The 27,984-nt window shown below is 48.1% G+C and overlaps 1 protein-coding gene and 1 long non-coding RNA gene across 11 annotated transcripts in view; both read left to right on the top strand.

Annotated features, from left to right (window-relative positions):
* The first annotated feature begins 11,919 nt into the window (after positions 1–11,919).
* LOC140846610 (uncharacterized) lies at positions 11,920–15,478 on the top strand. Its single transcript, XR_012125902.1, has 3 exons — positions 11,920–12,980; positions 13,819–13,843; positions 15,070–15,478. It is a non-coding gene; the product is annotated as an uncharacterized lncRNA (long non-coding RNA).
* A 4,535-nt stretch (positions 15,479–20,013) lies between these two features.
* Positions 20,014–27,984, top strand: part of C15H12orf43 (chromosome 15 C12orf43 homolog) — a 45,017-nt gene continuing 37,046 nt past the window's right edge. The window contains exons 1-6 of one of the 10 annotated variants that reach the window (XM_017667365.3): positions 20,148–20,363; positions 22,734–22,776; positions 22,957–23,055; positions 25,596–25,669; positions 26,213–26,303; positions 26,807–27,696. In XM_017667365.3, coding sequence (XP_017522854.2) covers positions 20,192–20,363; positions 22,734–22,776; positions 22,957–23,055; positions 25,596–25,669; positions 26,213–26,303; positions 26,807–27,155 — 828 coding nt within the window. In that variant the 5' untranslated portion in view covers positions 20,148–20,191 and the 3' untranslated portion in view covers positions 27,156–27,696. Of the gene's footprint in view, positions 20,364–22,733; positions 22,777–22,956; positions 23,056–25,595; positions 25,670–26,212; positions 26,304–26,803; positions 27,697–27,984 lie in introns of those variants that run through there. The other 9 variants (XM_017667364.3, XM_017667367.3, XM_017667366.2 and 6 more) reach the window with 9 other exon arrangements.

Here is a 27,984-nt window from a genome sequence, read left to right as displayed (position 1 = left end):
GTATGCTAAATGTATTACATATTGTATTCTTTCACTAAAGTAAGCTAGAGAAAAGAAAATATTAAGAAAACATTAAGAGAAAATCCGTTTCCTGTACTATAGCGCATTTCCTGAAAAACAATCCACTTATAAGTGGAACCCCACAGTTCACACCCATGTTGTTCAACTGTCAACTGGAAATAGTTTTCCAAAAGAGATCATTAGAATGTGAGTGTCTATTTGTGGAGTATAACAAGAAAGCAAAGTGTAGGAATAAAACAGCAGCGGACTCACAGACTCCAAGAAGGGTGTAGTGGTTACCAAAGGTGGGTGAGGGGAGAGGGGGTCAGGGGAGAGGGAGGGGTCTGGGAGGAGAAGCGGATTGAGGGGCACTATGACTGGCACACATGTCATAATGTCACAAGTGTCAAGGGGAAGACAGTATAGCACAGAGAAGACAGGCAGTGACTCTCTGGCATCTCACTATGCTGATGGACAGTGCCTGCAGTAGGGTGTGAGGGGGTCTTGATAATATGGGTGAATGTAGTAAGCACAATGTTTTTCATGTGAAACCTCCATAAGAATGTATTTCAATGATACCTTAATAATAAAAAAGGAATGTGAGTGTCTAGGTTTCAATTCACTTTTATGTTGTAGGTATTATCCAAAATTACATTTTACAGAGAAATCAATTATATGCTACCACCCAACTCATTCAGCACCCCATATGTAAGCATGGTGAAATAGAGTGATTTTTTCCCCAAAGAATAGCCATTCTTTCAACATACAGTGAAAGACACAATTGGTTAATGAATTGATTTAGTGCCTGGTAGATAACCAAGTACATAGATTGTTAGTAACACACAAAGAAAAATAGGTAACGTACGTAGCTGACAGCAATGAAATTTTAGGTAACTAGACAATTGCATACATTTGCAGGGAGAATTATAGCTTCAAAAAAGAATGAGTATCTATTAAAGTGGTTTGAGTGTAATGTGTTCCTCAGTCCCTTGACCTTTCGTACAGATCTCTTTCTGAAAGCTAAGCTATGGTCTTTTCTATGACTTGCTTTTCTATGACTTGGCCAGTATCTCAGGAATTTATGTTCTGTTTGGAAGCACTTGTGTTTGTGAGGAATAAATAATGCAGGATGACATTGTTTCCCATATTTGAGAACACAGGACTTTCTAACAGCCGGCGACCGAACCTTCCTGTGAGCTGGATGGGGTTCATCTCGCCTGAACACACTGTCTGCCCACCGGGAATCTGGCCCCTGGATCGATCTGGAGGACAATGACGCATATGTTTTGTCTGGAGCCACAGGGTGTGGGTCCAGAGTCACCTGATATCACTGACTCATGTGTAGACGGACTGTTTCACCAGGCCTCGGGGGGTCTTTACCTGGAAAGCCACAGGCTTTGATTCTCCTGTCTCTCCTGCTCACTCCGCCGTCCTTCTCCCAACAAGGGGACGGCCCAGCAACAGCTCGGTCCGTGCTTGTTAACCACCCACACCCGAGTCCCTCCTTTGTCCAGTCACTCGCAGTTCCCTGAGGAATGCCCGAGCACCGCCACTGTACTGACTCAATTCCGCATCTCCCTAGCTGGCCCTGAGGACGCCGCGGAGCCCTGTGGAAGCAAGGCGGAGCAGCAGGTCCAGTCAGGAGCCACGGTAAGGCTGCCTTCCTCCAAGACAGAAACTGGGATTGCTTTCTCGGCTTCCTTTCCAATCAAGTTTAGATAGGAAAGCTGATCACATACAGACAGAAGATGTTGGGTAGTGCTTATTTGGGAGAGAGGGATGGAGAAGAATCTTAACCACTGATACTTGATTTAAAAGGGCATCCAGTTTTCCTCAGCAATTTTTCCTTTTTGGATTAAGGATTTTGTAATTGCCACACAAACCAGACCGGAGAGCTACAGTCTCCAGGAAAAGCTTTTGTCTTTTCCGTATGTGCCCTCGATGCTTGTTTGAGGGGCCTTTGACTCAACCACGGCATCTCATCTGCTTTTCTACAGTCACCAAGAGAACAAAATTCCTGTGCAAACAGGACACAAAGTGGTCTGATTCTCACAGTGTTTTCTCCTCTGTCATTGCAGGTGGCATCAGGAGCAGGAGAAAACCGTAAGTCTCCCAGAATTCCTCACTCGCTAAGGAAATAATCTAGATAAGTAACGCGGGGCTTGCTTGCTGACTTTAGTCTCTGGAGCCACCCTCCTTCCAGGTACCTGGTGGGGATGGGGGTTGGGGGTATAGTCAGAAATGAGTTTTCCAGGTAAGGAATTATGGCCAGTTCCACAATCCCTGGGTGCAGCTGCCTTCCTTTTATCTAAGCCTTATCCTGGGCTGCCCAGACTGGGCTCAGAGCAGGAGTGGGACATGGAGGGTCCCAGACGTAATTCATGAAACCACTGAAGCACCAGCCCAAATGGCCGCTTCCCGGCTAATTCACTCTAGCTGTTCATGCAGGGCTGGTCAGCTGAAGGGAAGCTAATTCCTGGCAGACCCTTCATGGGGTCAGAAAGGGACAGAGCTGGGTAAGCAGACAAAGGCCTGAACTAGCTTGACTAGCCAGAGAGGGGGGCAACTGGCAGAGGGGTCCAAGACTGATAAACAAGATGTGGTGGAAACTGACTGGAACTAGATCTACCAGGATGGCATCCGGTTTGATGGGGAACAGATCAATGACTTCATCAAAATCTCATTTACATAGTAAACATCACACCCATCAGTGCCATGACAGTTTCTAATTGTAATGACAACCCCTGGAAGAGACCTAATAAGGAAAACATCCCCTTTCTAAGGCTCTCCCCAGGGAAGTCACTCATGTTCCACCCTGTCCTTCAGCTGCTTGTTGTACTTCCAATAACAGAGCTAACAGACCACCCGGGAGGGGCTCCTCTGCCTGGGGAGCACCCTCTCTGCTTTACTGCATGCCCTGCAACCCCTCTTAATAAATCTGCCTTCTGCTGCACCATTTGATTTCCACCCTGGACATGGCCCAGCACTCGCCTCCCGCGTCCTCCTGTAATGGTCACTTGGCACTTTGGAATGTCCCAGGTTCTGAGTCAGCTTGGGAGCCAAACAGACCACTGGTCCCTCGGGATGGTCACCTGGCCATTGGGTGTCAGGGTGAGACAGCTGACAGTGTGCAGAGGCTGGGGCGGGTGCCCACAGGGACGTCCCCTGCCCCTTCAGAGGCGCTCCCTTTAAGGGAAACTGTGCTTTTGTTAGGATCGGAGATTGAAACAGAGAGAAAAGGCCTGGGTTAGGATCTGGGCTCTTCTCTTGGCCCAGTCACCTCCTCCAGGGCTTCCACTGTCTCCTGCAGAAGCCTCGGGCAGAAGGATTTGAGAAATGAAGCAAGGGGAGACATTGGTTCAGGGCTCCAGGGCTGGATCTCAGGTGCCCTGGGCAGGTCTCAGGGCTTCAGGGATCTCTGTCCCCATGGGACCAATCCGTTTTGTCCCAGATCCACCATAGGTCAGTGTTGTGACTCTGGGCAAATCTTTTAAGATCTGATTTGCCATGCCATGAACCACATGCTATGGATCCCAGACCCTGTTCTGCCCACCCAACAGAGCTAACATGGGGATCACAGGAGATACTAACAGATATTCTCCATGAGCTGCAAAGCATCACAGCTATGGAAGAGATGAAAAGTAGCCTCTCACCGTCCCCCATCCCATAGCCATCCAAGTCCCCTGTCTGGATTCAACCACTACCAAGCATCTACCTTATTTGTGCAGCCATTTAATAATGAAACACTTACAGTGTACTTCTGAATCACCAGTCTGTTTTTGAAGACTTTTGCTACATGTAATCATTTTGAGCCTCATGCCATGATCCCAGGAAGTAGGCACTAGTAACTTTTTCACAGGATGGTGCAGAGACCTGAGGCCCAGTTCAGCAGGCACTGGCCCTGGTCTCTCAGCCCCTGTGCTCTGCCGCTTTTCTATATTGTCTCACCAAAAATAAGATACTTTCTCACATAATTTGCCTGTTGGATTTTTTTTCTTCTGTGGTAGAGGCACTCAACATAAGATCATATGATTCTTAGCAAATTTTTAAACACACTACGGTGTCTTTAATCATAGGCCCTAGGTTGTACTTATTACACAAATGTATTATATACATTTACTTACAAGTAAAAAATGTATCCATGTGAAAAAATGAACTCTGAGCCCTTGCACAACATTTCCCTCCACACATACCTGACGACCACCATTCAACTCTCTGCTTCTATGTACTTGACTATTTTAGACTCCACACAGAGCTGATATCGTGAAGTATTGTCTTTCTATGGCTGGCTTATTTCACTTAGCATAATGTCCTCCAGGGCCATCTGTGTCATCAGAGATGCCAGGATCTCCTTTTGTAGGCCAAACAATATCCCATTGTAGATATATACCACATTTTCTGTCCCCATTTCACTGTCCACGGACACTTAGATTGTCCCCATATTTGGGAACTGTGACTAGCGCTGCAGTGTGCGTGGGAGGGCAGGGGTCATTGTGAGATTCAGATTTCAATGCTCTTGGGTATCTACCCTAAAGTGGAATTGCCGGATCAAATGGTAGTTTTATTAATATTTTGAGGAATCTCCCATATTGTTCTCCATAGTAGCTGGGTCTGTTTTTACTCTGTTGGGAGTTTTAAGTACACATCAAGCTGCAAGATCTTCCTAAAGTTCATTCCGAGTCAGGTGGCTCCCAGGCAACTGATGAATGGGATGAAAAGTTTGGACTATGAGTAAATTCTCACTTGTTTTACTATGGTCTTCTGACACCATAGTAATGCTCTCTCTACTGTAATGCTTTTTCCAGGATCTTGCCTCCAGTATAGGAAAAAAGGCACTTCTGAGAGGTTTAGGAGGTGTACTGACGGCCTCCACCTCCAGGAGAGAACAACTGGCATCTGCCGAGGCAGGAGACTACCTACCAGGAACAAATCAGTTCAAGGTACTGTACAAATTCATTGATCTAAACTGATTCAAGAATTATTATTCCAGTTTAGTCAGTGCCTCACACTTAAGACAAAAATGCTACAGTGTATGTTTTTTCCATGTGTGGATACTTTACCTGGTCAATCACTAATGCCACAACCACAGAGCTAAAAAATGCATTGACAGGATTTTTGGAAAAAAACATGGCAGAGTAGGAAGGCAAGGTGGAAACTCCTCACAAAGTACACACAAGGGAAGCAATTATGACAAATACAGCTCACCCTGACCATGACCTGAAGACTGAAGAACAGACCTCCTACACCTGGGGAAGAAGGGAAGCCCACACTGAGGATAAATGGGCAGAGCTGTGATCGATTGGGACCCAAGCCCTTCTCCCATCCCAGCCCACAAGCAGGAGGGAGAGGAACAGAGGGAGGGCATAAGGAATCCTGAGCGTCTAGCCCTGGAGATGGGCTCTGGGCTCTGGTGATTCATAGGGCTGGACACCAGGGAGAGCCGGAGCACTCTGGGAGGCTGAGACTCTTGTTGCTCCTGGGACACGCATGCTCCATTGGTCCCATGGGGACCCAACACAGAGGTGGCTGTTTGAAAGATGTCCCAGCAGCAGGAAGGGTGCCAGAGGGGCGGGGACTGGGGGAGCTCTCTCCCGAGGAGAAAGGGCAGGGGGATGATGCTCCCCTAGCCCTGCTCACCCAACTGTTTGGGGACCTACAGGAGCCAGCTCCAAATGTGCCCTGCCCTTCTGGGGGCACAGCCCTGCAGAGCACTCCCTTTCCTGCATGCAGTACCTGCCCCTCTGGCCCAGGAGTGGCTGCCATTTCCGACCTGTAGTCATAGCATGGCTCCAACCACAACAAACCCCAGCAGAAGTGCCTCCAGGCACACAGAGGGCGTGTACAGGGTCGCTGCCAGTCCCTGCCACTGCAGACATACAGGCAGGAAGGCAGTCCCACCCACAGCCCACTAACAGCAACCGTGGCCCCACCACAGAGGAGAACCAGGCACCGGTGAGCAGAGTCTAATGCTTTGGGCGCCACAGGACACCTTCTTCGTAAAGGCATTGCTTTCTAGGCCAGGTGGCAAAGCAGATCTCTCTGATACAAAGGAAGGAACACAGACACCCAGACAAAATGAGGAGAGAGAGGAATATGTTCCAAACAAAAGAACAAGATAAGACACCAGAAAAAGGGTTAAATAAAGCAGACCACCAATCTTCTTCATAAGGATTTCAAAGTAACACTCATGACAGTACTCAGTGACCTGAGGGAAAGAATCAATCATCTCAGTAGGAACATCAGCATAGAGATAGATTTGAAAAAGAGCCACTCCGAGCTGAAGAATATAGTAACTGAAATGAAAAATATAATGGAGAGAATGAATAGCAGACTCTGGAAGTAGAAGGAAGAATCAGTGAGATGAAAGATAGAGTCCAGGAAAGCAACAAGCTCAGGACCAGAGAGAGAAAGGAATTTCTAAAAATGAGAGGATACTTAGAGAGCTGGGTGACAACAAACAAAAGAATATGCTCATCATAGGGGTCCCGGAAGGAGAAGAGAGAGACAAAGCAGTAGAATTCTCTTTGAAGAGATAATAACTGAAAACATCTGCAATCTGGGGAGGGAAACAGATACCAGGTCCTGGAAGCACAGAGAGCCCCTAACAAGATGAACCGCAGGAAGACAACACCAAGACATACAGTGATTAAAATGGCAGAGATTAAAGATAAAGAGGGAATCTTATAGGCAGATAGCTACCAAGACGGGAAACTGCAGAAGGCTATAAGCAGATTGCTAAGCAGAAACTCTACAGGCCAGAAAGGAGAGGCATGAAATATTCAATGAATTAAAAGGGAAGAACCTACAACCCAGAATCCTCTACCCAGCAAGGTTATCATTCATAAATCCAGTTTCACCTACCCATTCACTTCCCTTTCTCTATAAAATCCTAGCAACCACTGATCTTTTCCATCATCTCCATAGTTTTTCTTTCTCCAGAATGTCAAATACTTGGAATCATTATGGACTTTTTCACACTGACTTTCTCACTTTTCTCTACTTAACATTCATCCGTGTGGGGGGAGGGGGGGCTTGGTAGCTCAGTTATATTTATTACAGAAAAATGGGTCATTGTGTGGATGTTTCACTCTGTTTATCCAGTCACCTGTTGAAGGACAGCTTGGTTGCTTCTAGTTTTGGTGGTTACAAATAGAGTTGTTATAGGCTGACTTGCTGTTGTCCACCAAGGAAGGTGACCCAGTGGCACCCGACTGCCATACACTCTCTCCCCATGTCTGTATCACTAAAGACCCCCAAGTAATTCCTGAGCAGCACCACCAAGGGGCTGACATTTTCTCTGGGTCCTAGATCTCCCTGAGAGCCTGGATGAGGAGCTTCCTGCAGACGGGGCAGAGGGAAAGTCTCCATTTACCTCCAAGGTAAGCTTGCCTGTCTTTGCCTAAGAGACAAATGTTGCTTTCTTGGTTCCTCTCTTTTTGAGTTGAGTTCAGATATGAAAAAATGACAGCGTACATTCTAGATGTTAGATACTATTTTCTTGGTGTGGTGGATGGGGAGGATGTGAACTGTATGGTAAGGAGCCTTTTACTCAAAAACCATTTTTTTCTCCATGGGTTAAGAGTTTTGAAATTGTTCCCTCAATGGACTTGACAGACACATTCTCCAGGAAAGGCTCATGCCCTGTCCCATTGGAGGGCTCTATGCTTGTTTTGGGGGCCTTTGACTTAACTACTGTTTCTCATTTCGTTTGCAATAGTTGCAAACCACCAAGGACACAGTACACACAAAATGTGATGCGACAGTGTTTTCTCTCATTGCAGGTGGCCTCCAGATGGGACAGAAACAGTAAGTATTCGGGGATTGCTCACGTGCTAATACAGGTGGTACATCCTTGCTATCTCCAATATGGAGATGTATACTGATTCCAATTTCCTGCAGAGAATAAGAGTATGAAGTGTGGGGTGGGGAAATGGATTGCCATGGGAAAAACATGTCCTTCTTTCTAAATCACATGGAAACAATGGTGTTCCTATCCTCACCGAGAAAAGTGTTCACAGGACGGTCAAAGGAAAACAACGTGTGTATTGGAGTCACCATGACTTGGCCAGTAACAACTTCTGATAATAATAAACCTCACCTCTGAGTAGGCTGTTGAATTCTCCTCAACGCTGTTTGTGCAATGGCGGTTAAAGACAAGCAGCCAAAACGGTATATAACTGGCCTGTGAGAAAAGATGAAATAGAGTCTTGGTTTCTTCTGAAGGCCATTGTGAGGAAATAGGCCAAGAAGAGTGCTGTAAGATAGAAATGAAAAACAAGGTCACTTACGATTTCACTTCCTTTTGAATCATGACTCCTCTGTGGAGAACACTGCAGTGTAGCAGAATCTCATGGTCCTGTAGATGTTGGCCACATGGACAGAACATCTCCATCGTCCCTGAGTGGTAGTTGGGCATTTCATGTGAAGGGGCCTTGGGATCCGATAACTACACCTGCAGAAAGTAACCTCCCCCCAACAGTTGGAACTTCAGGGTGTGGATCTGCAGGTGAGAGCGAGAACGGCCCAGTGGAAACGGGCCGAGTGACAAGGTGAAGGGGGATCCTTGCGCCCATCTGAACCTTTCACTGTGATCAATGTCTTGTTGAAGGGCTCTGACCCCACGGAGCCCAGGGAAGGTCTGAGGACCCAGGGAGAGAGCAGGGCAATGCTGTGAGGCGGACTGGCCCAAACTGGGGGAGGAAGAGCGGGAGCCCCTTTCTCTCATAACCTTCCTGTTCGCGTTTGTGTCCCTAAAGACTGTGATGCGGAGAGCTTCCTCAGCAACGGCAGTGACAAGAAGGACTATCCAGGTAGGGAGCTACCTCGGGCCAGAGCCAACGGGACTGGGGTCCCACCTGCAGCTCTGGAGACAGGGGATGGGGAGCGTGGTATCAGAAAGGCAATAGCAGAGGTACTATGCCTTTGCGTTTTGAGAGTGCTGTGCGTATGATCAACTTTTCTTGCTTTCTTACTTAAATATGATTTTTCCTAGACCAGGGCTTGCTGGCTTTGCCTCTGCAGAGCACCAAAGCCTTTGGTCCTGGGGTAGCATGTGGTGGGAACAGAGCAGGAGGCTGCTGGGTTGGGTGTTCCCCCGGGAGGGAGGCACTCTGGCTGGACACAGCTCTGCCACCTGCCCTTGAGCCTGCAGGGAAGTTCTCTGATGGACACCACGCAGGTGGGGAGAAGACGCTCCCCTGCACATGCAGAAACCAGTGGGCACCTCCCTGTCCTGTCCTCATGTTCCTGATCAAAAGGGAGCTCCCAGGGCTGGTGGCAGAGACATTTCCCCTCAGCCAGTGCATGTGCTCCAGGACTGGGTGCCTTTTATGTGCTGTTGGGTCGTGTGCACAAGGCTTGGGGTGGTTTGGATGACTCTACAGAGTGTGATTGTGAATGAGTGGGGGTGTGTGTGAGAGAAACAGAGACAGACAGTGGGATGAGGTTGTATGTTTCCCCAGGGGGTGTGTCCCACTTACACTAAACTTGCCAGGACCAATTTTCTTTAAAAAAAAAAAAAGTGCCTTTGTATGGCACATTTTACAGCCATATTGTCAAGGATGGCCCATAGCAGTGGGTCAGTCATGCTTGGTAACCACCTGCTTCTGTACTTTCTGGCCCCATGTCCATATCAAGCATCCCTCCCTGACTCATTCTTGAGCAGCACCACCAATGGACTGACAGCTACTCTGTGTCTTTCTTGGCATCCCTTAACGCAGTAACCGAAGTCCTTCCTATGGACCAGGCTGAGGAGACCATGCCTGTTGCTGAGGAAGAGCCTGTTGCTCTCTCCAAGGTAGAAATGTTGCTTTCTTCATATCTTTCCTTTTGTTAAAAAACAAAGTTCACCCAAGTAAATCTGGAGATCTAATTGGCTTCATTAAGCGATTCATGAATTGTGTAGCATCCGTTGTACCAAGTACAGAGATGCTCCCAAGGGCTACGGATAGGGTGAGGGTTTTACAGGCCGGACAAGAAGTCATAAAAAGTAAAAAAGGAATATTTCAGGTGAGGACATCTTCATCTGGGGACAAAAGTGTTCTATTGGGTGGATTCCTTCGGGGGATGGTAAGGGCACATGGGACATTACCTTATCACTGCTGACCAGAAAATTCCTGAGTGACTACATTTTGGGGGAGGTTGAAATTGCCATCAAGATTGGTGAAGAGCTCCCGTTTGGTGACTTGACCTGGCAGAAGTCACACCACATTTGGCCTGTGTCTTTTTAACATTTTCCAATCAAATTCAGTGGAAAATTTGACAGTGTACATTACAAATGATACATATAATTCCTCTGGCGGGGAGAGTGTTGGGTGGTCGTCTCCGGCCTAGTGGTCCCTGATTCAAGAGGGCACTTGCCACAGGCCACACCAAACCTGCATACAAATAGTGTGGTTGGGGAGCCTCTTCCTCAGCAGCAATTTCTCCTCCTTGGATTGAGAGTTTTGTCATTGCCAATCTCAGTGGACTTGAGATACAGCCTCCAGGGAAATCAGCTTTCTACCTACTGCGGAGGCCATTGACTCAGCCTCAGTGTCCTATCTGGTTTGCTAAAGTCACCTAGAGAACTAAAGACCTGTGCAAACCCTGTGTGGGGTGAAGTGATTCTCATGGTTTTCTTTTCTGTAATTGCAGATGGCTTCAGGAACAAGTGAAAGCGGTACGTATTCTGAAGTCACACCCTTGTTGGGGAAAACCATTGCTGTCTATAGTTAGGGGAGCCATCTGACTCTGGGTTCCCACTGGAATGAGGACTAGAGGTGAAGTGAAACAGAAAATAGGATTTTCCAGGCAGAGAACTGTTGTCACGTTTCTAGAAGCAGTCGCATAGTCTCCAGGTGATGGGTTGGATGCAGGGAGATGAGCTGTGTGTGTATGTCAGTCGGTAAGATGGGATTCTGAGTGTGTACGTGTGTGTGCTTCCGCCTCCCTAGATTTGTATCCCCCCAAGCAACACATTTGCTATTACGAACTTTCCAAGTAAGAAAAAATCCCATCACCTTCCTTCCTCAGTAGTAATATATGGGAATATGTATAAAACTCTACAGTTTCAATATGTGTAATTTATTATATGCCAGATACACCTCAAGTAATCTGAAAAAACAAACACACAAATAACCAGAAAAGCCCATCCACACCCAGGAAAGTGTTCACACAGTTCTCAAAGGAAAACAAACTTGGAGTTAGCATCACTCAGCCAATAACTTCATTTCATAATAAAGCTCACCTCTGAGTCGGCTGTGCAATTCTACTCAAGGCTATTTGTGCGATGGAGGTTGAAGACAAGCAGAAAAATGGTATTTAATTGGCCTGTAGAAAAAGGCAAAATAGGGCCTTGCTTTCCTCTAAAGGCCTTTCCCAGGAAATAAGCCGAGAGGAGGTCTCAAAGTGGGTAGAAATGTAAAACAAGGTCACTTACGGTTTTGGCTTCCATCTGAATTAAGACTCCTCTGTGGAGACCATTGTAGTTCAGTAGAATCTCATCGTCCCGTAGATGTTGGCCACATGGACAGAACGCCTCCACCGTCCCCGAGTGGTTGGTGGGCATTTCATTTGAACAGGCCTATGCTTCGCACCAGTGAACACATTGAAGGTAACTTCCCCCCACAGTTGGAACATCAGGGTGATGGTTCTGCAGGTGAGAGAGAGAACGGCCCAGTGGAAACGGGCCGAGTGACAAGGTGAGAGGCATCCTCGCTCTCATCCGAAGCTTTGCGTCTGTGATCATTGTCTTGTTGAAGGGCTCTGACCCCACGGAGCCCAGGGAAGGTCTGAGGACCCAGGGAGAGAGCAGAGCGATGCTGTGGTCCAGCGTGGCCCCAACAGGAGGAGGAAGAGCGGAAGCCCCTTTCTCTCATAACCTTCCTGTTTGCGTTTGTGTCTTTAAAGACTGCGTTGTGGAGAGCTTCCTCAGCGGCAGTGACGAGGAGGACTGTCCAGTAGGGAGCTACCTCGGGCCAGAGCAAACGGGACCGGGGTCCCACCTGCAGCTCTGGAGACTGGGGATGGGAAGCGTGGTATCAGAAAGGCAAAGGGAACACGAGTGTAGGATCATTTTGTTCTCGTATTTTAAATACCCAATAGCAGAGGTACTGTGCCTTTGCGTTTTGAGAGTGCTGTGCCTATAATCAACTTTTCTTGCTTTCTTACTTAAAGACGATCTTTCCTAGGCCAGGGCTTGTTGGCTGTGCCTCTGCAGAGCACCAAAGCCTTTGGTCCCGGGGTAGCATGTGGTGGGAACAGAGCACGAGGCTGCTGGGTTGGGTGTTCCTCCGTGATGGGGGCTCTCTGGGTGGACACAGCTCTGTCACCTGCACTTTAGCCTGCAGACAAGTTATCCAACGTGTGCCAGGAGGGTGGGGAGCAGACCCTCCCCTACATCTGCAGCGCCCAGTGGTCATTTTCCTGTCCTGTCCTCATGCTCCTGATCAAAAGGGTGCTCCTCCCAGGGCTGGTGGCAGAGACATTTCCTCTCAGCCCCTGCACGTGCTCCGGGATTGTGTTCCTTTTATGTGATGTGGGGTTGTGTGCACAAGGCTTGGGGATGTTTGTGCGACTCTACAGAGTGTAATTGTGAATGAGTGGGGGTGTCTGTGAGAGAGAAAGAGAGACAGACAGTGGGATGGGGTGGTGTGTTTCCCCAGGGGATGTGTCCCACTTACACTGAACTTGCCAGGATCAACTTTCGTAAAAAAAAATAATAAGGCCCTTCGCACTGCACATTTTATACCCATGTTGTCCAGGATGACCCATAGCAGTGGTTCAGTCATGCTTGGTAACCACCTGCTTCTCTACTTTCTGGCCCCATGTCCATGTCAAGCATCCCTCCCTGAGTCACTCTTGAGCAGCACCACCAATGCACTCACATCTACTCTCTGTCTTTCTTGTTACCCCTTAACACAGCAACCGAGGTCCTCCCTATGGACCAGGCAGAGGAGACCGTGCCTGTTGCTGAGGAACAGCCTGTTCCTATCTCTGAGGTAGGAATGTTGCTTTCTTGGTGTCTTTCCTTTTGTTACAAAACAAATTCACCCAAGTAAATTTGGAGATCTGATTGGCTTCATTAGCGATTCATGAATTGGGAAGCATCCGTTGTACCAAGTACAGAGATGCTCCCAAGGGCTACGGAGTGGGAGAGGTTTTTACAGGCCAGACAAGGAAGTCATAAAAAGTAAAAAAGGACTGTATCAGGTGAGGACATCTTCATTACGGGACAAAAGTGTCCTATCGGGTGGATTCCTTTGGGGGATGGAGAGGACACATGGGACAATACCTTATCAGTGCTGACCAGAAAATTCCTGAGTGACTACATTTTGGGGGAGGTTGAAATTGCCATGGAGTTCAGTGAAGAGCTCCGGTTTGGTGACTTCACCTGGCAGAAGTCACACCACATTTGGCCTGTGTCTTTTTAACATTTTCCAATCAAATTCAGTGGAAAATCTGACAGTGTACATCACAGATGATACATACAATTTCCCTGGCGGGGAGAGTGTTGGGTGGTCGTCTCTGGCCAAGTAACCCCTGATTCAAGAGGCCACTTCCCACGGGCCACACCAAAGCTGCGTAGAAATAGTGTGGTTGGGGAGCCTCTTCCTCAGCAGCCATTACTCCTCCTTGGATTGAGAGTTTTGTCATTGCCAATCTCAGTGGACTTCGGAGACAGCCTCCAGGAAAATCAGCTTTCCACCTACTGCGGGGGCCTCTAATTCAGCCTCAGTGTCCTATCTGGTCTGCTAAGGTCACCTAGAGGACTAAACACCTGTGTCAACCCTGTGTGGGGTGAAGTGATTCTCATGGTTTTCTTTTCTGTAATTGCAGATGGCCTCAGGAACAAGTGACAGCGGTACGTATTCTGAAGTCACTCACTTGTTGGGGAAAACCCTTGCTGTCTTTAGTTAGGGGAGCCATTTAACTCTGGGTTCCCACTGGAATGAGGATTAGAGGTGAAGTGAAACAAAAAGTAGTATTTTCCAGGCAGAGAACTACGGTCACATTTCTAGAAGCAGTCGCATAGTCTCCAGGTGGCGGGTAGGGTGCAGGGAGATGAGCTGTGTCTGTATGTCAGTCGATAAGGTGGGATTCTGAGTGTGTACGTGTGCGTGCTTCTGCTCCCCTAGATTTATATCCCCCCAAGCAACACAGCTGCCAGTATGAACTTTCCCAGTCAGAAAAAATCCCATCACCTTGCTTCCACAGTAGTAATGTATGGCAGTATGTATAAAATTGTACAATTTCAATGTGTGTAATTCATTAAATGGCAGTTATACCTCAAGTAATCTGAAAAAATAAATTAAAACAAAAACCCATCCCCACCCAGGAAAGTGTTCACAGGGTTCTCAAAGGAAAACAAATTTGGAATCACCCTGACTCAGCCAATAACAACTTCATTTTGTAATAAACCTCACCTCTGAGTAGGCTGTTGAATTCTCCTCAAGGCTGTTTCTGCGATGGTGGATTAAACACAAGCAGCCTTAATGGTGTTTAACTGGCCTGTGGGAAAAGGCAAAATAGGTTCTTGGTTTCCTCTGAAGGCCGTTGCCAGGACGGAAGCCGAGAGGGGGTCTCTAAGTGAGTAGAAATGTAACACAAGGTCACTTACGGTTTTGGCTTCCTTCTGAATCACGACTCCTCTGTGGAGAACACTGTAGTTTAGTAGAATCTCATCGTCCCGTAGATGTTGGCCACATGGAGAGAAGGTCTCCATCGTCCTCGAGTGGTCACTGCCCATTGCATTGGAAGCCGTCTAGGCTTCAGACCAGTCAACACGTCGAGCGTAACTTCCCCCCCACAGTTGGAACTTCAGGTGATGGTTCTGCAGGTGAGAGCGAGAACGGCCCAGTGGAAATGGGCCGAGTGACAAGGTGAGAGGCATCCTCGCTCTCATCTGAAGCTTTGCGTCTGTGATCAATGTCTTGTTGAAGGGCTCTGACCCCACGGAGCCCAGGGAAGGTCTGAGGACCCAGGGAGAGAGCAGGGCAATGCTGTGAGCCAGCGTGGCCCCAACAGGAGGAGGAAGAGCGGGAGCCCCTTTCTCTCATAACCTTCCTGTTTGCGTTTGTGTCTTTAAAGACTGCGATGCGGAGAGCTTCCTCAGCGGCAGTGACGAGGAGGACTGTCCAGGTAGGGAGCTACCTCGGGCCAGAGCAAACGGGACCGGGGTCCCACCTGCAGCTCTGGAGACTGGGGATGGGAAGCGTGGTATCAGAAAGGCAAAGGAAACACGAGTGGAGGATTATTTTGTTCTCGTATTTTAAATACCCAGTAGCAGAGTTACTGTGCCTTTGTGTTTTGAGAGTGCTGTGCCTATAATCAACTTTTCTTGCTTTCTTACTTAAAGACGATCTTTCCTAGGCCAGGGCTTGTTGGCTGTGCCTCTGCAGAGCACCAAAGCCTTTGGTCCTGGGGTAGCATGTGGTGGGAACAGAGCACGAGGCTGCTGGGTTGGGTGTTCCTCCGTGATGGGGGCTCTCTGGCGGGACACAGCTCTGTCATCTGCACTTGAGCCTGCAGACAAGTTATCCGACGGGTGCCAGGCGGGTGGGGAGCAGACCCGTCCCTGCACTTGCAGCACCCAGTGGGCAGCTTCCTTTCCTGTCCTCATGTTCCTGATCAAAAAAGGGAGCTCCCAGGGCTGGTGGCAGAGACACCATTTCCTCTCAGTCCCTGCATGTGCTCCTGGGTCCTCATGTAGAAGTCATGTCGTAGCACATCCTGAGGTGCGTGTCTCTATCCCTGCCCACATTCCACCTGGCAGCTGACTTCCTGGGACACAGGTACTTGCCCTGGGGCCTCCATGGCTTCAGGGATACTAGATGGCTGCGGGAAGGGCTACTAGGCTGCAGCACACCTGCTCTCAAGCCCGCTGTCCTGGCCTCAGGTGCCGAGGCCCAGCACAGAGCCTGGTGCAGCGGGGCAGGGGGCTACTGCTCCTCTCAGATCCCAGTGTTCTGGCCGCACAGTACCACCCTGCCCCAGACCCCGGCCATACCTCCCATCCCGTAACTTCCCTCAGGTCTCCAGAGGCCCGTCCCTCCGGGTCTGCTGGGGCCCAGCGCCAACCCCGGTGGGTACCCTGTACCTGCGCCACCACGTTGTTCTTCACACACAGACTAGGGGTATTTTGACAAGTTCCTTTACCTCCAATATTGTGTTGCAATTTCAAAAAATGTTTGGTGTTGTGTGGTTTAAATGTCCATCAAGAACCTATGGTCATTCCAGACACAAGACAGACACTAGATATGTGGGGTCTCCCACAGGCCCAGCACACCCTGCAGGCGCTCCCCATGTAGGATGAACTGGAGAAGGTGGGGTACATCGCCCAGCTTCCTCTAGTGTGACCTCATTCTACAGCAATATGGCCTGTGGAGGCTGACAAGGAGCAAGGAAATGGGCGCTAATCAGGAGAGGTGGGGAAGGAAGGCAGCAGGGAGGGAAGGAGGGTGGAAGGCAACTTCATGCCCGGAAACTCAGGGACACAGTGACAGCCTCGTGGGGGACAGGGGAACACGGCCATCCTTCATGGTCTGTTATGGAATCTGTGGGCTGGGACTGGCCTGGAGATCAGAGACCTACTCCGCATGGCAGGGGTGAGGCGACTGAAGCCCAGCAGGGATGCAGAGCTCGGGATGGCGCTCAGTCTGGGGTCGGGCCACACCGTCTCGTGAGCAGTGGGGCCCAGGTTCTCTCCTCAGGCCTGACTCGGCTTTTTCCTTCCCAAGGCCTTCACGTGATTACTGTTGAACACTATTTTGAGTATGTGGAGGAGTCGGAAGAACAGATCAACAGTCTGCATGTAATTTCTCTCTTCTTTTGTGACGCTCTTCCTGAAGGACCTGGTCTCATGAAGGCAGACGAGGTCCTTGGGTCATCAAGGTCTATAAAATCTCTCCAGCCCTGATCATGTATTTTCTTAGCATTGACCTGGTTTCTGACCCCCAGTCTACAGTGAGACACTAAAATTACAAATGATCCATAGGTATCACATGTAAAAATAGGTCCCTCGATCAGCAGCAATCAACCCAAGGACCAACCCAGTATCAACAGTTTTCAGCACAGGAGGTAGGCCTATGCCTTGTACATTAGGCTTGTTGGAAGTCTGTCTGTAGTATCTAGCAACCAGCTCAGGACTTTAAATAACCCTTGTAACAGTTGGCCCAAAATGGCCGTATTTATAAGAGCTTCCATGTTGGTCTCCATTCCCAACTTAAGACCAACAAGAGAAAGCCAAATATATACCCCTGACAAAAACAGAGGACGCCCAGCACCTGGACCACTCACTGCAGCTTCCCCCTGCCCATGGCCTCCAACCAGAGCAGAGCTGAGGCCTTCCCATTCCCCACAATGACGGTTTCCCACTCCTCTCCCTGATTCTGAGTCTCTGCCACAACCCAAGTGATGGCAGTTGACTTCCTTGCTCCAACAAGCTCTGAATAAATATCCTTTGCTTCTTCTCACTTGGTTGGCCTTTGTTTACTGACAGTTCATCGTGGAGTCCTCCCAAGACCCAGAATGAGCTGTCCATTGCTGCAGACCCCAGCCTCAGGCGAGTGTATTCCCACCGAGGCCCCCCGTGCCTTGCAGCCTGCAGCTTGCTGAGGCTGGGATGATGTGGTAAGTTAGCACTGGACAGTCAACTGTGCTCTATGTGTGAGTTTTCAGGCTATTTTTTCTCAGTTTGCCATCTGGGTTTTGTTTTAGGTCTCCAGGTGTTTGACCTCCTTGGTGGGATCCAGACATTCTTTTGGCTGTCTTTGGTGTTACAGCTTTGTGTTGTGCTGGGCAAAGGTGTGTCATGACGAGAATCAGAGGGTAGAATGAGGAATGGGCCTTATGAGTCTTGTTTGAGCTGGCCTCTGGGACCAGTGAGTTTGACTGACATCTACCTGGATGAACTTGGCTGAAGGCCACCGATCAAACCATCTGTCCAGGTCTGCTTCCATCTAGATCCTGTATCCTAAGAGAGAATTCTATCTGGTTTTCCAATGGCTGAGGAGATTGTAGGGTCTATGTTCAGAGGCAGCCAACTGTCATTTTGGGGCCCCAAGGCATGAGGTACATAAATGTTTCATTTCTACCAACCATCACCAGCTCTCTTGGGGTTATGTAAACTTAAGTCCTCTCCTCTGGCAGGAAAAATCCCTACTTCTCCCATGTATGCACTGCAGTCCTAATTCTTGTGCCCTTTGTAAATGGCACCTTCACCAAGGGTGATTTGGGTCTTCAGTGCCAACTCCAGAGAACACTCGATTTCATCAAAATGTTCATTTGAGAGGTACCTTGGAAAAGTAGAGAAATAAGATTCCACGTGTCCAATGAGCAGCACATTTTTTATTGATATGGTGAGGTCTCCAAAAGAAATTGTTTTTCTTTTTTTCCATTGGTTTATTTTTTTTATTTAAAAAAATTTGACTTGATTCCTTTTTTGTGCAAAAAAAGAGTCTGAATAAAAAATTGTTTCCCTAACAGATTGGCCACAGCAAATGAACAATTTGACAAACTGAAGCATGGATAAACTAGACTCATTTCCCCAGTGAACCCGCCTCTCTTGTCCTTCAGTTGTGTCCCTTTACCCACTTCTCATTACCTTTATTCTTCTCATGCCCCTCCTTCTGCACCTCCTCCCTCCTCTTCTCCTTGTCCAAGTCCCTTACCTTTTCCCAACAATTGTCCTAAAGCATCAGTGTCAGTTGCCTCCAAGGATCCCTCCCTCCCATCACTAGCAATGCAGGCAAATGTAGAATTTCAACCTTGAAACTGAGCTTAATTAAGGGTTATAAATAATTAAAGGTTTCTTTCATTTTAGGAAACTTCAACACACCACTCAGTCCAAAGGACAGATCAACCAGACAGAAAATAAGTAAGGAGACGGAGGCACTGAACAACACATCAGAACAGATGGACCTAACAGACATCTACAGAACACTCCACCCAAAAGCAGCAGGATACACATTCTTCTCAAGTGCACATGGAACACTTCCCAGAATAGATCACATATTTATCTGGGGAATATTCAAACATTCCAGGCCAAGTTACTCCTGGCTATTTAGTTTTAACTAATTTCACTGAAAAATATCTATATTCCTAGTTTGATATTTTTACCCTAGAGAATTAATGTGACTCTGACTTTGCTTAATGTTTAACACACAGTTTTGGTAGGGATTTCTTTGCACATTGTTACATTGTTCTGACTGACTACTGGATTAACCTGCTTTGTTCCCCCTCTCCCCTCTTCTGTCTAAGCCCAGGGTCCCTGTCTCACTGTGACTGTTTAGTTTGCTTTACCTTGGTTGGCAAACTCCCACTTTCTTTAATCCCTAATTACCCAGTCTAATTTCCACATCTGGGTCATGGATGAAGGGCCTTGTGCTTTTCCCTTTGTTATTGAGAAATCTGAGGGGGCCTCATGAAAAGACGTTTTTACCTGTGCCCTTACACTAGGAGTCAGTACTTAAAAGTTTCCCAAATGTTTCTAGCAGGCAGGGTGTACTAGCCCTGTGCTAGATAATTGCAGTATGTTTCCCCAACCAAATTGTGCATCAGAATCACCCAGGATTGTGCCCCTCAAACTTTAATGTGTTCACAAAACACCTGGAGGTCTTCTTTAAATCCAAGTTCTGATTCAGTAGGTCTTAGCCGGAACCAAGATTCCATAGTTCTAACAAGCTCCCTGGTGTTGCCAATGCTGCTGGTTCATGGATGATACTCTGAGCAGCACAAGGCCTTAGGATAGTGAAGGAAATACAGATTCCTGAGTCCCACCTCTCAGAGATTCTGATTCAGTTGGTTTTTTTTATTAAATCCAATAATCTGAATTTTGTTCTCAACAAGTTTCCCAAGGCGTTTCTGATACTCAGATTTTGGAATTACTGGAATAAACGGTAATAATGAAACCACCTTAAATCAAAACTTGGAACAACTGCTTGTTCTCATTAACTCCTTATGTGACTTTTAGCAATTTCTTCTCCTCTGAAGGTCTCGCTTCCTTATCTAGAAAAGGATGGAGAAATTAATCTCTTAGGCCCTTCCAGCTATCACATTTGAGGACACCGCCAGGCCAGCTGGAGGCCCGGGGCAGCCAGAGCCTGAGAACTGCAGTCCCCACCATGCCCTGCGCTTCTTCGCTCTCACGCAGCGTCGCGGAGGCGGGTCACCAGTAGAGGCGTCCCCCCAGAATCCTTTGCGGTGGCTCGAGATGGCCGCGTCTAGTGGCTCCGCAAGCGACTTGGAGAGCAGCAGCAGCGATGCAGAGGAGCTGGCAAGGTGCCGCGAAGCGGCGATGCCAGCCTGGGGCTTGGAGCAGCGCCCGAGCGTGCCGGAGAAGCCAAGGGCCGGTAGGGACTGTGTTCAGGGAGCCTGGCCGAAAGGTGTGGGATCTTCCGCGGGGATCTGAGAGGATGGGCGGTGAGAGGTAGTCGCAGGAACTCGACTTCTTACCTGGGGAAAGCGCCAGGGACTGGGCGGGCTTCGTACTCACGGCGCGGGCAGATGCAAAGGGGAGGGTGTCTGTCATCTCAGTCGGGGAAACTGAAGCACCTGATTGTCTCTCAACTGCTTCCTTCGGCCCTTCGTCACTGTCGCACACGGGGCAGTCCGCCACCAAGCCAGGGTAAATGCGACATCCTCTTCCTGGATTCGCACATCCAGCCTTTCCCCGCCTTCAGCACCTTCTCACACCCGGGGCTTGCCAGTGATTTCTGTCCTAAGCATGTCTCTGACTGTGACTCCCTAGTGCCCCGGGAGTGAAAAGCCCCGCAAACACGGCTACTTAGTCATGGATGTAATCCAGAGTCCGTGAATTTGGAATGGGAAAAATATTTCATCTTTACCGACCTTTATTGAAATTTAGCATCTCTATCATGCATGTGAACAAGCCACAGTAGTTTTGGCAATACCTGCTATTTTGTCCAAACAAACGTAAAAAGTTTTCGTATTCCATTACAGTTTTTGCATATGCATCAAAATATTTTATTCACAATAACATTTTGGGAAAAATATCATTTACACTCATCCTGCTTTAAAATTGCAGCAATTTTTAGACTCCACAGTGGATGTCATTTAATGCATTAATAAAGAAACACACATATTAGTATGCCAAATTTGATTTTTTTACTGTTAAAGATAACCATTTCAGTATCACTGGTTTCATCTTGTTTTGTTTGTGATCTTATGTGTTCTATTCTATAGATTTAAAACATTGTTCTGAAAAGGGAGCCAGGCTTTGCAAGGTTAAGAACACTGTTTTTGTTTAAAAGGGCTGACAAGCCCCTTGGAATCCATTCCTTGCCTGCCTCTCCCTTCAGAGCCAGGCATAAATCCAGGTCTCTCTGACTCCAGGCCTGTGCTGTTACCTGCTGTTATGACACTCCCTGCCGCAGGCAAGTGCCCATTGTGGATGAAACTCCTACCCTTGGGTCCGTGACTATGTGGAAATGCAGATCTTTAAAGACTGTCTCGGGCTTCCACATTACCAAATTCCAGTTGTGCTGGGCATTTTGCATTCTGTGCTGTGCTTTGGGCCCAGAATTTCCAAGGGTCCGTTTGTTGAGTTGGTGCCTTAAATACATAAGCACATTTTGTCCCACTATTTAAGTTAAAATCCTCAGAACCATCTTTCACTAGGCTAGTTCATTTTTCACCACCTACCTAGTTCATCAGCAAAATCCTGTTGATTCCATCTTCCAAATACATGCATCTAGTGTCCTACCACGTCTCACCATCTCAGTTCTTGCAGCAGTCTCCTGTCCTGTCCCACTATGGTCTTTTTCCATACTGGAGCCAGAGGGATTCTGTAAAATCCTACATCTGTTTATATCCTTCCTCTGCAGAATCCTCCAGGGGCTCTTCACCTCCTTCAAGGCCCAGGTCCTCACATTGGCCCACCAGGCCCTAGGCCCTTCATGATCTAGCCCCAGGCTGCTCCCCCAGCTCACTGGCTCTGGCCGTGCTGGCCTACCAGATGGGCTTCTGCCTTGGGGCCTTTGCAGGTGCTCTTCCCTCCAACTGGAAGATTCTTCCCCAGTTACCCATTTGACTCGCTCCCTCACCTCGCTCAAATGTCTGTTCAAGTGTCACCTATCAGTGATGCCCTCCCTGCTTTTTTAAATGATCTCCACCTGGCACTCACATCTTCCTCCCCTTTTTTCCCCATTATACTCATTATTATCTAATTTTATACTTTAATTAGGTGTGGTTTTTTGTCATCTGTTTCTACTGACTAGCATGTAAGCTCCATGGGGCCTGGGATCTTTGCCTTAGTTGTTCTGCAACTAGAACACCACCTGGGTAATATTAGACCTTCAGTATTTGGTTGAGTGAATGACCACCAGGCCAGGCATTCCCAATGTCTTGGCTTGAAAAAACGTAATCAACATGATTGAGCCACCCTTTTCTCTTTTCTCCACAGCACTTAGCATACAGCCAGGCACACAGTAGGTGCTCAGGAGATGCTGGAATTAGATCACACCTAGACGAGCCTGCTTAGCATGGTAGTTTAGAGGAGGGCTCTGGAACCAAATGGCCTGAGTCCTCCCAGCTCTTATCACTTACTAGCCTTGGTTGACTCTGGCAGTTATATTACATTTCCTTGCCTCACTTTCCTCTTCTGCAAAATGGCAATAATGATCTATCTAATTGGGTCATTGGGAAGATTCAATGAATTATACATGATCACTTAAAATCACAGCAGATATTGTTGTTTCCTTTTGTAAATGTCTCACGGTTCATTATTTCCACAGGTGCCGCAAATAATCAGTTGCCAGCTACCCAGCTAAGCCTCAGGTACTGTGCATTTTAGATTCAAGCTTTATTTATTCATCTAATAAATACTGATTCCCTGCTGTGTGCCAGATGCTAGCTTAGACCTGGGATATCAGGGTGAATAAGATACATGCAGTCCCTGCCCTCATTGGGGCAGCTTCTGAGCTGGACTTTCTGAGGTCCTTTTGTGTGTGTTAATAGGCGTAAGGTGGATGAACACGATCAAGATGGCAACGAGCTTCAGACCACCCCCGAATTCCGAGCCCACATAGCCAAGAAGCTGGGAGCCCTCCTCGACAGGTAACCGAAAGTGTCCCTTCTCTTCTCCTGCCCTCATTAATATGAGCAGTAATGGCTCACATCAGTTGGGAGCCCATGCCGTGCCAGCAGGTGTGGGCAGGTACAACATCATTGCAGTTATTGCCCTACCACGCAGGTGCTGACATTATCCTGATTCTCTAGGTGAAGTAACAGGCTCTCCGGGAGAAGAAGCAGTTGCCTGAGGTCACAGGGAGTAAGGAGCAGAACTGGGACTCACACACAAGTGTATTTGACTCCAGAGGCCATGCTCTTAATCACTGCATTATCCTACTGCCATGAAAATAAGAGAGCAGCGCAAGAAGCAAGAGCTCATTCCCACCACAGAGGGCAAGGGACAGACGGAATTACTATTCTTGGGCCCTGTTTGCCAGGCACAGTGCCAGCTGTCCTCCTTACATTTGAGAATACAATCTGTAATGATCCAGGTCAGCATTTCTAAAATGGGCCCCAAGTCCAAAGTATGGCTTTAGAATAAAGGGGTCCAACAGCAAAGAAGTTGAGAAGCACTGCAGTCTACATACCTCTATGTGCCCTTGGAGATTTAGGCTCATAGTAGTGTATTCAAGGCTCTGAGAAGTCCTGCAGTAAAGAGACCTATGTAACTTGCAATTTCCAAACTCATTTGGCCACAGTGCCTTTGGTTCATGGAATTCTGATCAATGTACCATAAAATACATTTTGAACTTAAACAGTCCATTACAGACTGGCAGAACCCTAGCAGGTTTTGAAAGGGAGGTGAAGATGTTCAGGCCATACTCCTTCCATTTGAAGTAGACATCATAAAGGACAAATTAATCCTCCCAAAATGAAACCAACTGCACTTCTGGGACAGAATGTTGCAGAATGCTGCAGACTTCAGCAGCCTGAACCACCATGGCATTAGTGCTGGTTCCTAGCTTGAGAATGTGGTAAATGTATTTAGGAAGGTCAGTTAGCATTTCAACCCAGGGAGCAGTTTTTCTTGATTGTTCGGCTTCAGGGTGCACAAGACCTGCCTGGCATTGCAGTGACCCACACCAGACATTTCCCCAGGGGGAAATCCAGCAAGATGCAGGCCAGCCACGGTCAGAATATTCCTTGCAGTGTTTTTATGTTCTTTGCAAAGTGATTTAAATGATTCTGCAGTTGGTCCCTTGTGTTAGATCAGGATTTCTCAGCCTTGGCACTGTGGACATTTTACACTGGGTTATTCTTGGTTGTGGGGGACCGTCCTGTACATTTAGATGGTTAGCAGCATCCCTGGCCCCTACCCATTAGATGCTCATAGCATTCCCCCATTAGCTGTGACAACTAAAAATGTCTCCAGACCTCCCCTGTGGACCAACAGTGAACCTCTGTGTCAGGTACTCAGGTCAGGGTCAAGCACCTGGGCAGCAGTGGTTTCATTCCCTCTCTCTAGATTACTTACCTGCCCAGGAGTTGGAGAGAGTGCCTTTGGGATGTACAGAAGGCAGCTAGGAGAAGGTGCCCACTGCATTGCTGTGTTTACTGCGGGCACATTGCTGAGAGCATTGTCTCTGCAGTGCATGGGGACTGCTCCGTCCGCCTTCACCAGACAGATGCTTCCTGTTCTCACAATTCTCCCTGCTCTCTGCTTCTAGAGAGGAGGCTTATTTTTGTTTGATACCCGATGTTGCTTATCTCAGTGACAATAATCATCATTGTCATCATAGCTACCACTGACTGAGCACCTGCTTGTGGCCAAGCTCTGTGCTAAGTGCTTGATAGCCACTCTCTCCTCTGATCCTTGTGATACCCCTAATAGCAGAGTTATCAGTCCCAGTATACAGATGGGTAACAGGCTCAGAGATGAAGTCAAAGTCACTTGACAAAGGGGACACAGCTAATAAATGACAACGGCAAGATTCAAAACCCAAGTCTCTCAAGTCTAAAAAGGTCAATGGACTTTTATCAGTATCAATTTCCTGGTTGTAAGATTATATAGTTATACACAATGGTATAAGGAGAAACTGGACAAAGGGTTTATAGGATCTCACTGCATTATTTCTTGGCAACTGCATGTCAGTCTATAATTGTCTCAATTTTTGTTTTAATTAAAAAAAAACAGGTCTGTCTGCCCTTTCTAGAAACTGACCTCTGAGCCACTTTTCTAGATGGTTATGTTTCCCTTTTCATGCTTGCTGCCAGGAAACTCAAAGCAAAATGTGTCCTTTCCCTAGCAAGCATATAAGACTTCCTGATCATACTTCCGGCTCTTTCTGTCCTGTCTGCCCTTATTTTCTCTTTGTCCTATCTGAAATTGCATTCATTTTATTTTATGTTTAAAACTTCATCACTTTTTGGAATAAAGTGAGGTTTAAAATAATGAAGCACTGCAGTTGGAGCTGGCAGGGGCTGATGAGCATGAAATGGTTGTAGTCATTTAGCATTCTTACCACACTAATGAGATTCCTGGTATTGCATTTAAGATCTCATGCCTTTATCCCCTCCACTTAAAAAAAAAGTTTTAACTTTCTCTTGTTGTTACCAAAAATCTCAACCATCTCCTCCCCCCTTAGCTCCATTTTCATCTCAGAAGTAGTGAAGGAGCCAACAAAGGCTGAGGTACAGAGAGTCACCCCAGAGGATGACGGTGAGTGGTTATACTATTAATATCAGCTGTCATTTAATTGACTGCCTACCATGTGTCTGCAGTTTCGGTATATTCTTTCTTCTGCTCAGTCCCGCTCTGAGGCAGGCATGATGGTGATACCCCAGTTTACAGAGAAGCTATAAAGGAAGCTGAAGTTCTGAGAAATGAAATCACTTGCTTGAAGTGATTTCATCTGTCCAGCCCTGAGCAGGAGCCCCTTACCACCTCACCCACGAGCCCTCCCATCTGCATCTGTCTGTCCCGTGCCCAGCATGTTTGCTGTTTTGGAGGCTGCCTTAGGCAGGAGGCTCAGCTGCTGATTTCCAGAAGCTTCTGATGGCATGCTGACCTGGTTTGGCAAGCACCCTGTCCTCAGGTTCTGGTGGACATCAAGCATGCATCATTTTCTAGTGCAGTGACAGTGATTCCCAGGTCTTTGCCTCTGAGCTAGGAGCTCTTTGAGGGCAGGAGCAGGCAGCCTTAGCACGTGGAAGGGAGGGCGGGTGGCCACCTGCAATGCTGACTCTGCTCCTTGGATTTCAGGCTTCCGCCTTTTCTTCACATCCATCCCTGGAGGTCCTAAGGAGAAAGTTCCTCCCCAGCCCCGCAGGAAGCGATTACCTTCCAGCTCCAGGTAAGCTCGTACCCTCGCTGCAGGTTCCCTCCTTTTTGCCCATTTTCTGTGTTTGCCACTCCCCCGAAATAGCCAGACAGACTCCAGTCTGGTCCAGGCCAAAAAGGAGTCCTGACAGGCAGCTCTAGAAACAGTATACTCAATGCAGGGGGAGGGGGCCTCCAGGGATCGGCTTTGGATCTTCACTGGTTTCTGAGCACCCATCTTGTGCCAGACACGTCACTCCTGGGAATATTCCTGTGGGTCCTAGACTTGGTTAAGATGCCCATTTTATAGATGAAGAGACTGAGGGTCAGGAAGGTTAAGTCAGTTAATGAGGTTACCCAGTTGGGAAGCAGAGAAGCCGGTGTTGGAACCTGGGTTGGTCCCACTCCCAAGACTGAGCTCTGTAACTGCCTCCTTCTGGCCTCTTTCTGGTGGCTTAGACTGAGGGCAAGGGGAGAGAGCAGCCTTGGGGCTCCCTCCCAACTCAGCTGACCCAGACCGCCTCCTCCTTGCAGCAGTGAGGACAGTGAGGAGGAGTGGCAGCGGTGCCGGGAGGCAGCTGTGTCCGCCTCCGACCTTCTCCAGGAGTCCGCCCTCCACGGCCCTGTCCCAGTGGGAAACCAGGCAAAGAGGAAGAAAAGGAAGTCGACAGAGAAAGCGAAGAAGGACATCAGCGCTGACGTGCCCACTGCCACTACCACCACAAGCGGGATCACAGTGGGGAAGCAGGAAAAGGGGTCACCCGAGCTCTGCCGAGACCCGGCGTCATTTGGAACCAAAAAGAAGAAAAGGAAGAAAAAAACAAAGGCCAGTGAGGTTTCCCTATCCCCACCAGCCAAGAGAGCGGCAGCTGTGCCTACAAACTGACCCCAGCTGTGGGCACAGGGCCGACTAGCCCTCAGCACGAGGCACCCACTGGGGACAAGGCACTTCCAAGCCCAGACTCTACCCATGATTAGGGCTTGCCCAGCAGTCTGGGCAAAGACGTGGTGGTAGGGCAAGAAGCCTCAGCAAGGCCTGCCCTTCTGTGCTCCCACTGTGGGCTGGACGGACCTGTGGTACCAGAACATTCCTTGGCCTAAGGAAGAAGGAGTCTTCCAGTTACTCAAGACTGATGGCCAAGTGGCAAAGCTTCATCTTCCCAGGATTGTCTGAGAAGAGCAAGTGAAGGGGGACCTTTCCCTTCCCCTCCACCTCAGCCTGTATGGGAGACAAACTTAGAACGAGGGAAGGGGTCCCCGAGACGCCAAAGCCCAGAAAGAGTTTTGTACTTCTCCCTCCAGGTCTGTGTGTTCCCTCTAAGTTTCCAGAATTTTCTTTCTCCATATTTGTGAATATACCATGCACAATCATGTGTCTACACCAGCCAGATTATCAAAAATAAATTGTTGAGAAAACCAAAATGAAACAGTGATTTGGGTGCTGCCTTTCTGTCAGTGCTGAATTTTGATTCATCCTAAATAAGCGTCACATCTCCTGCGTACATCCCACGATGTGCTCCTGCAAGCTAGCTCTAAGGCAAGAGCGGAAGCTCAAGGTTCAGATGAACTTCCGGTTTCGTCACCCTGCCTTTCATTCAGCAGAGCAAGAAAGACAGGCAGGGTGACAGTGTGCGTGTGATGGACCCACCTGCACCTCCCTCTGCCTGCCCAGCCCCATCTGGGCAATGTGTGGACAAGCAAGTAGTCTGTGATAT

The sequence above is a fragment of the Manis javanica genome, chromosome 15, assembly GCF_040802235.1.
Source record: "Manis javanica isolate MJ-LG chromosome 15, MJ_LKY, whole genome shotgun sequence".
Classification (NCBI taxonomy): Eukaryota; Metazoa; Chordata; class Mammalia; order Pholidota; family Manidae; genus Manis; species Manis javanica.
Note: the sequence above shows the minus strand (reverse complement) of the source record. Positions and strands in the feature narration are given on the sequence as shown.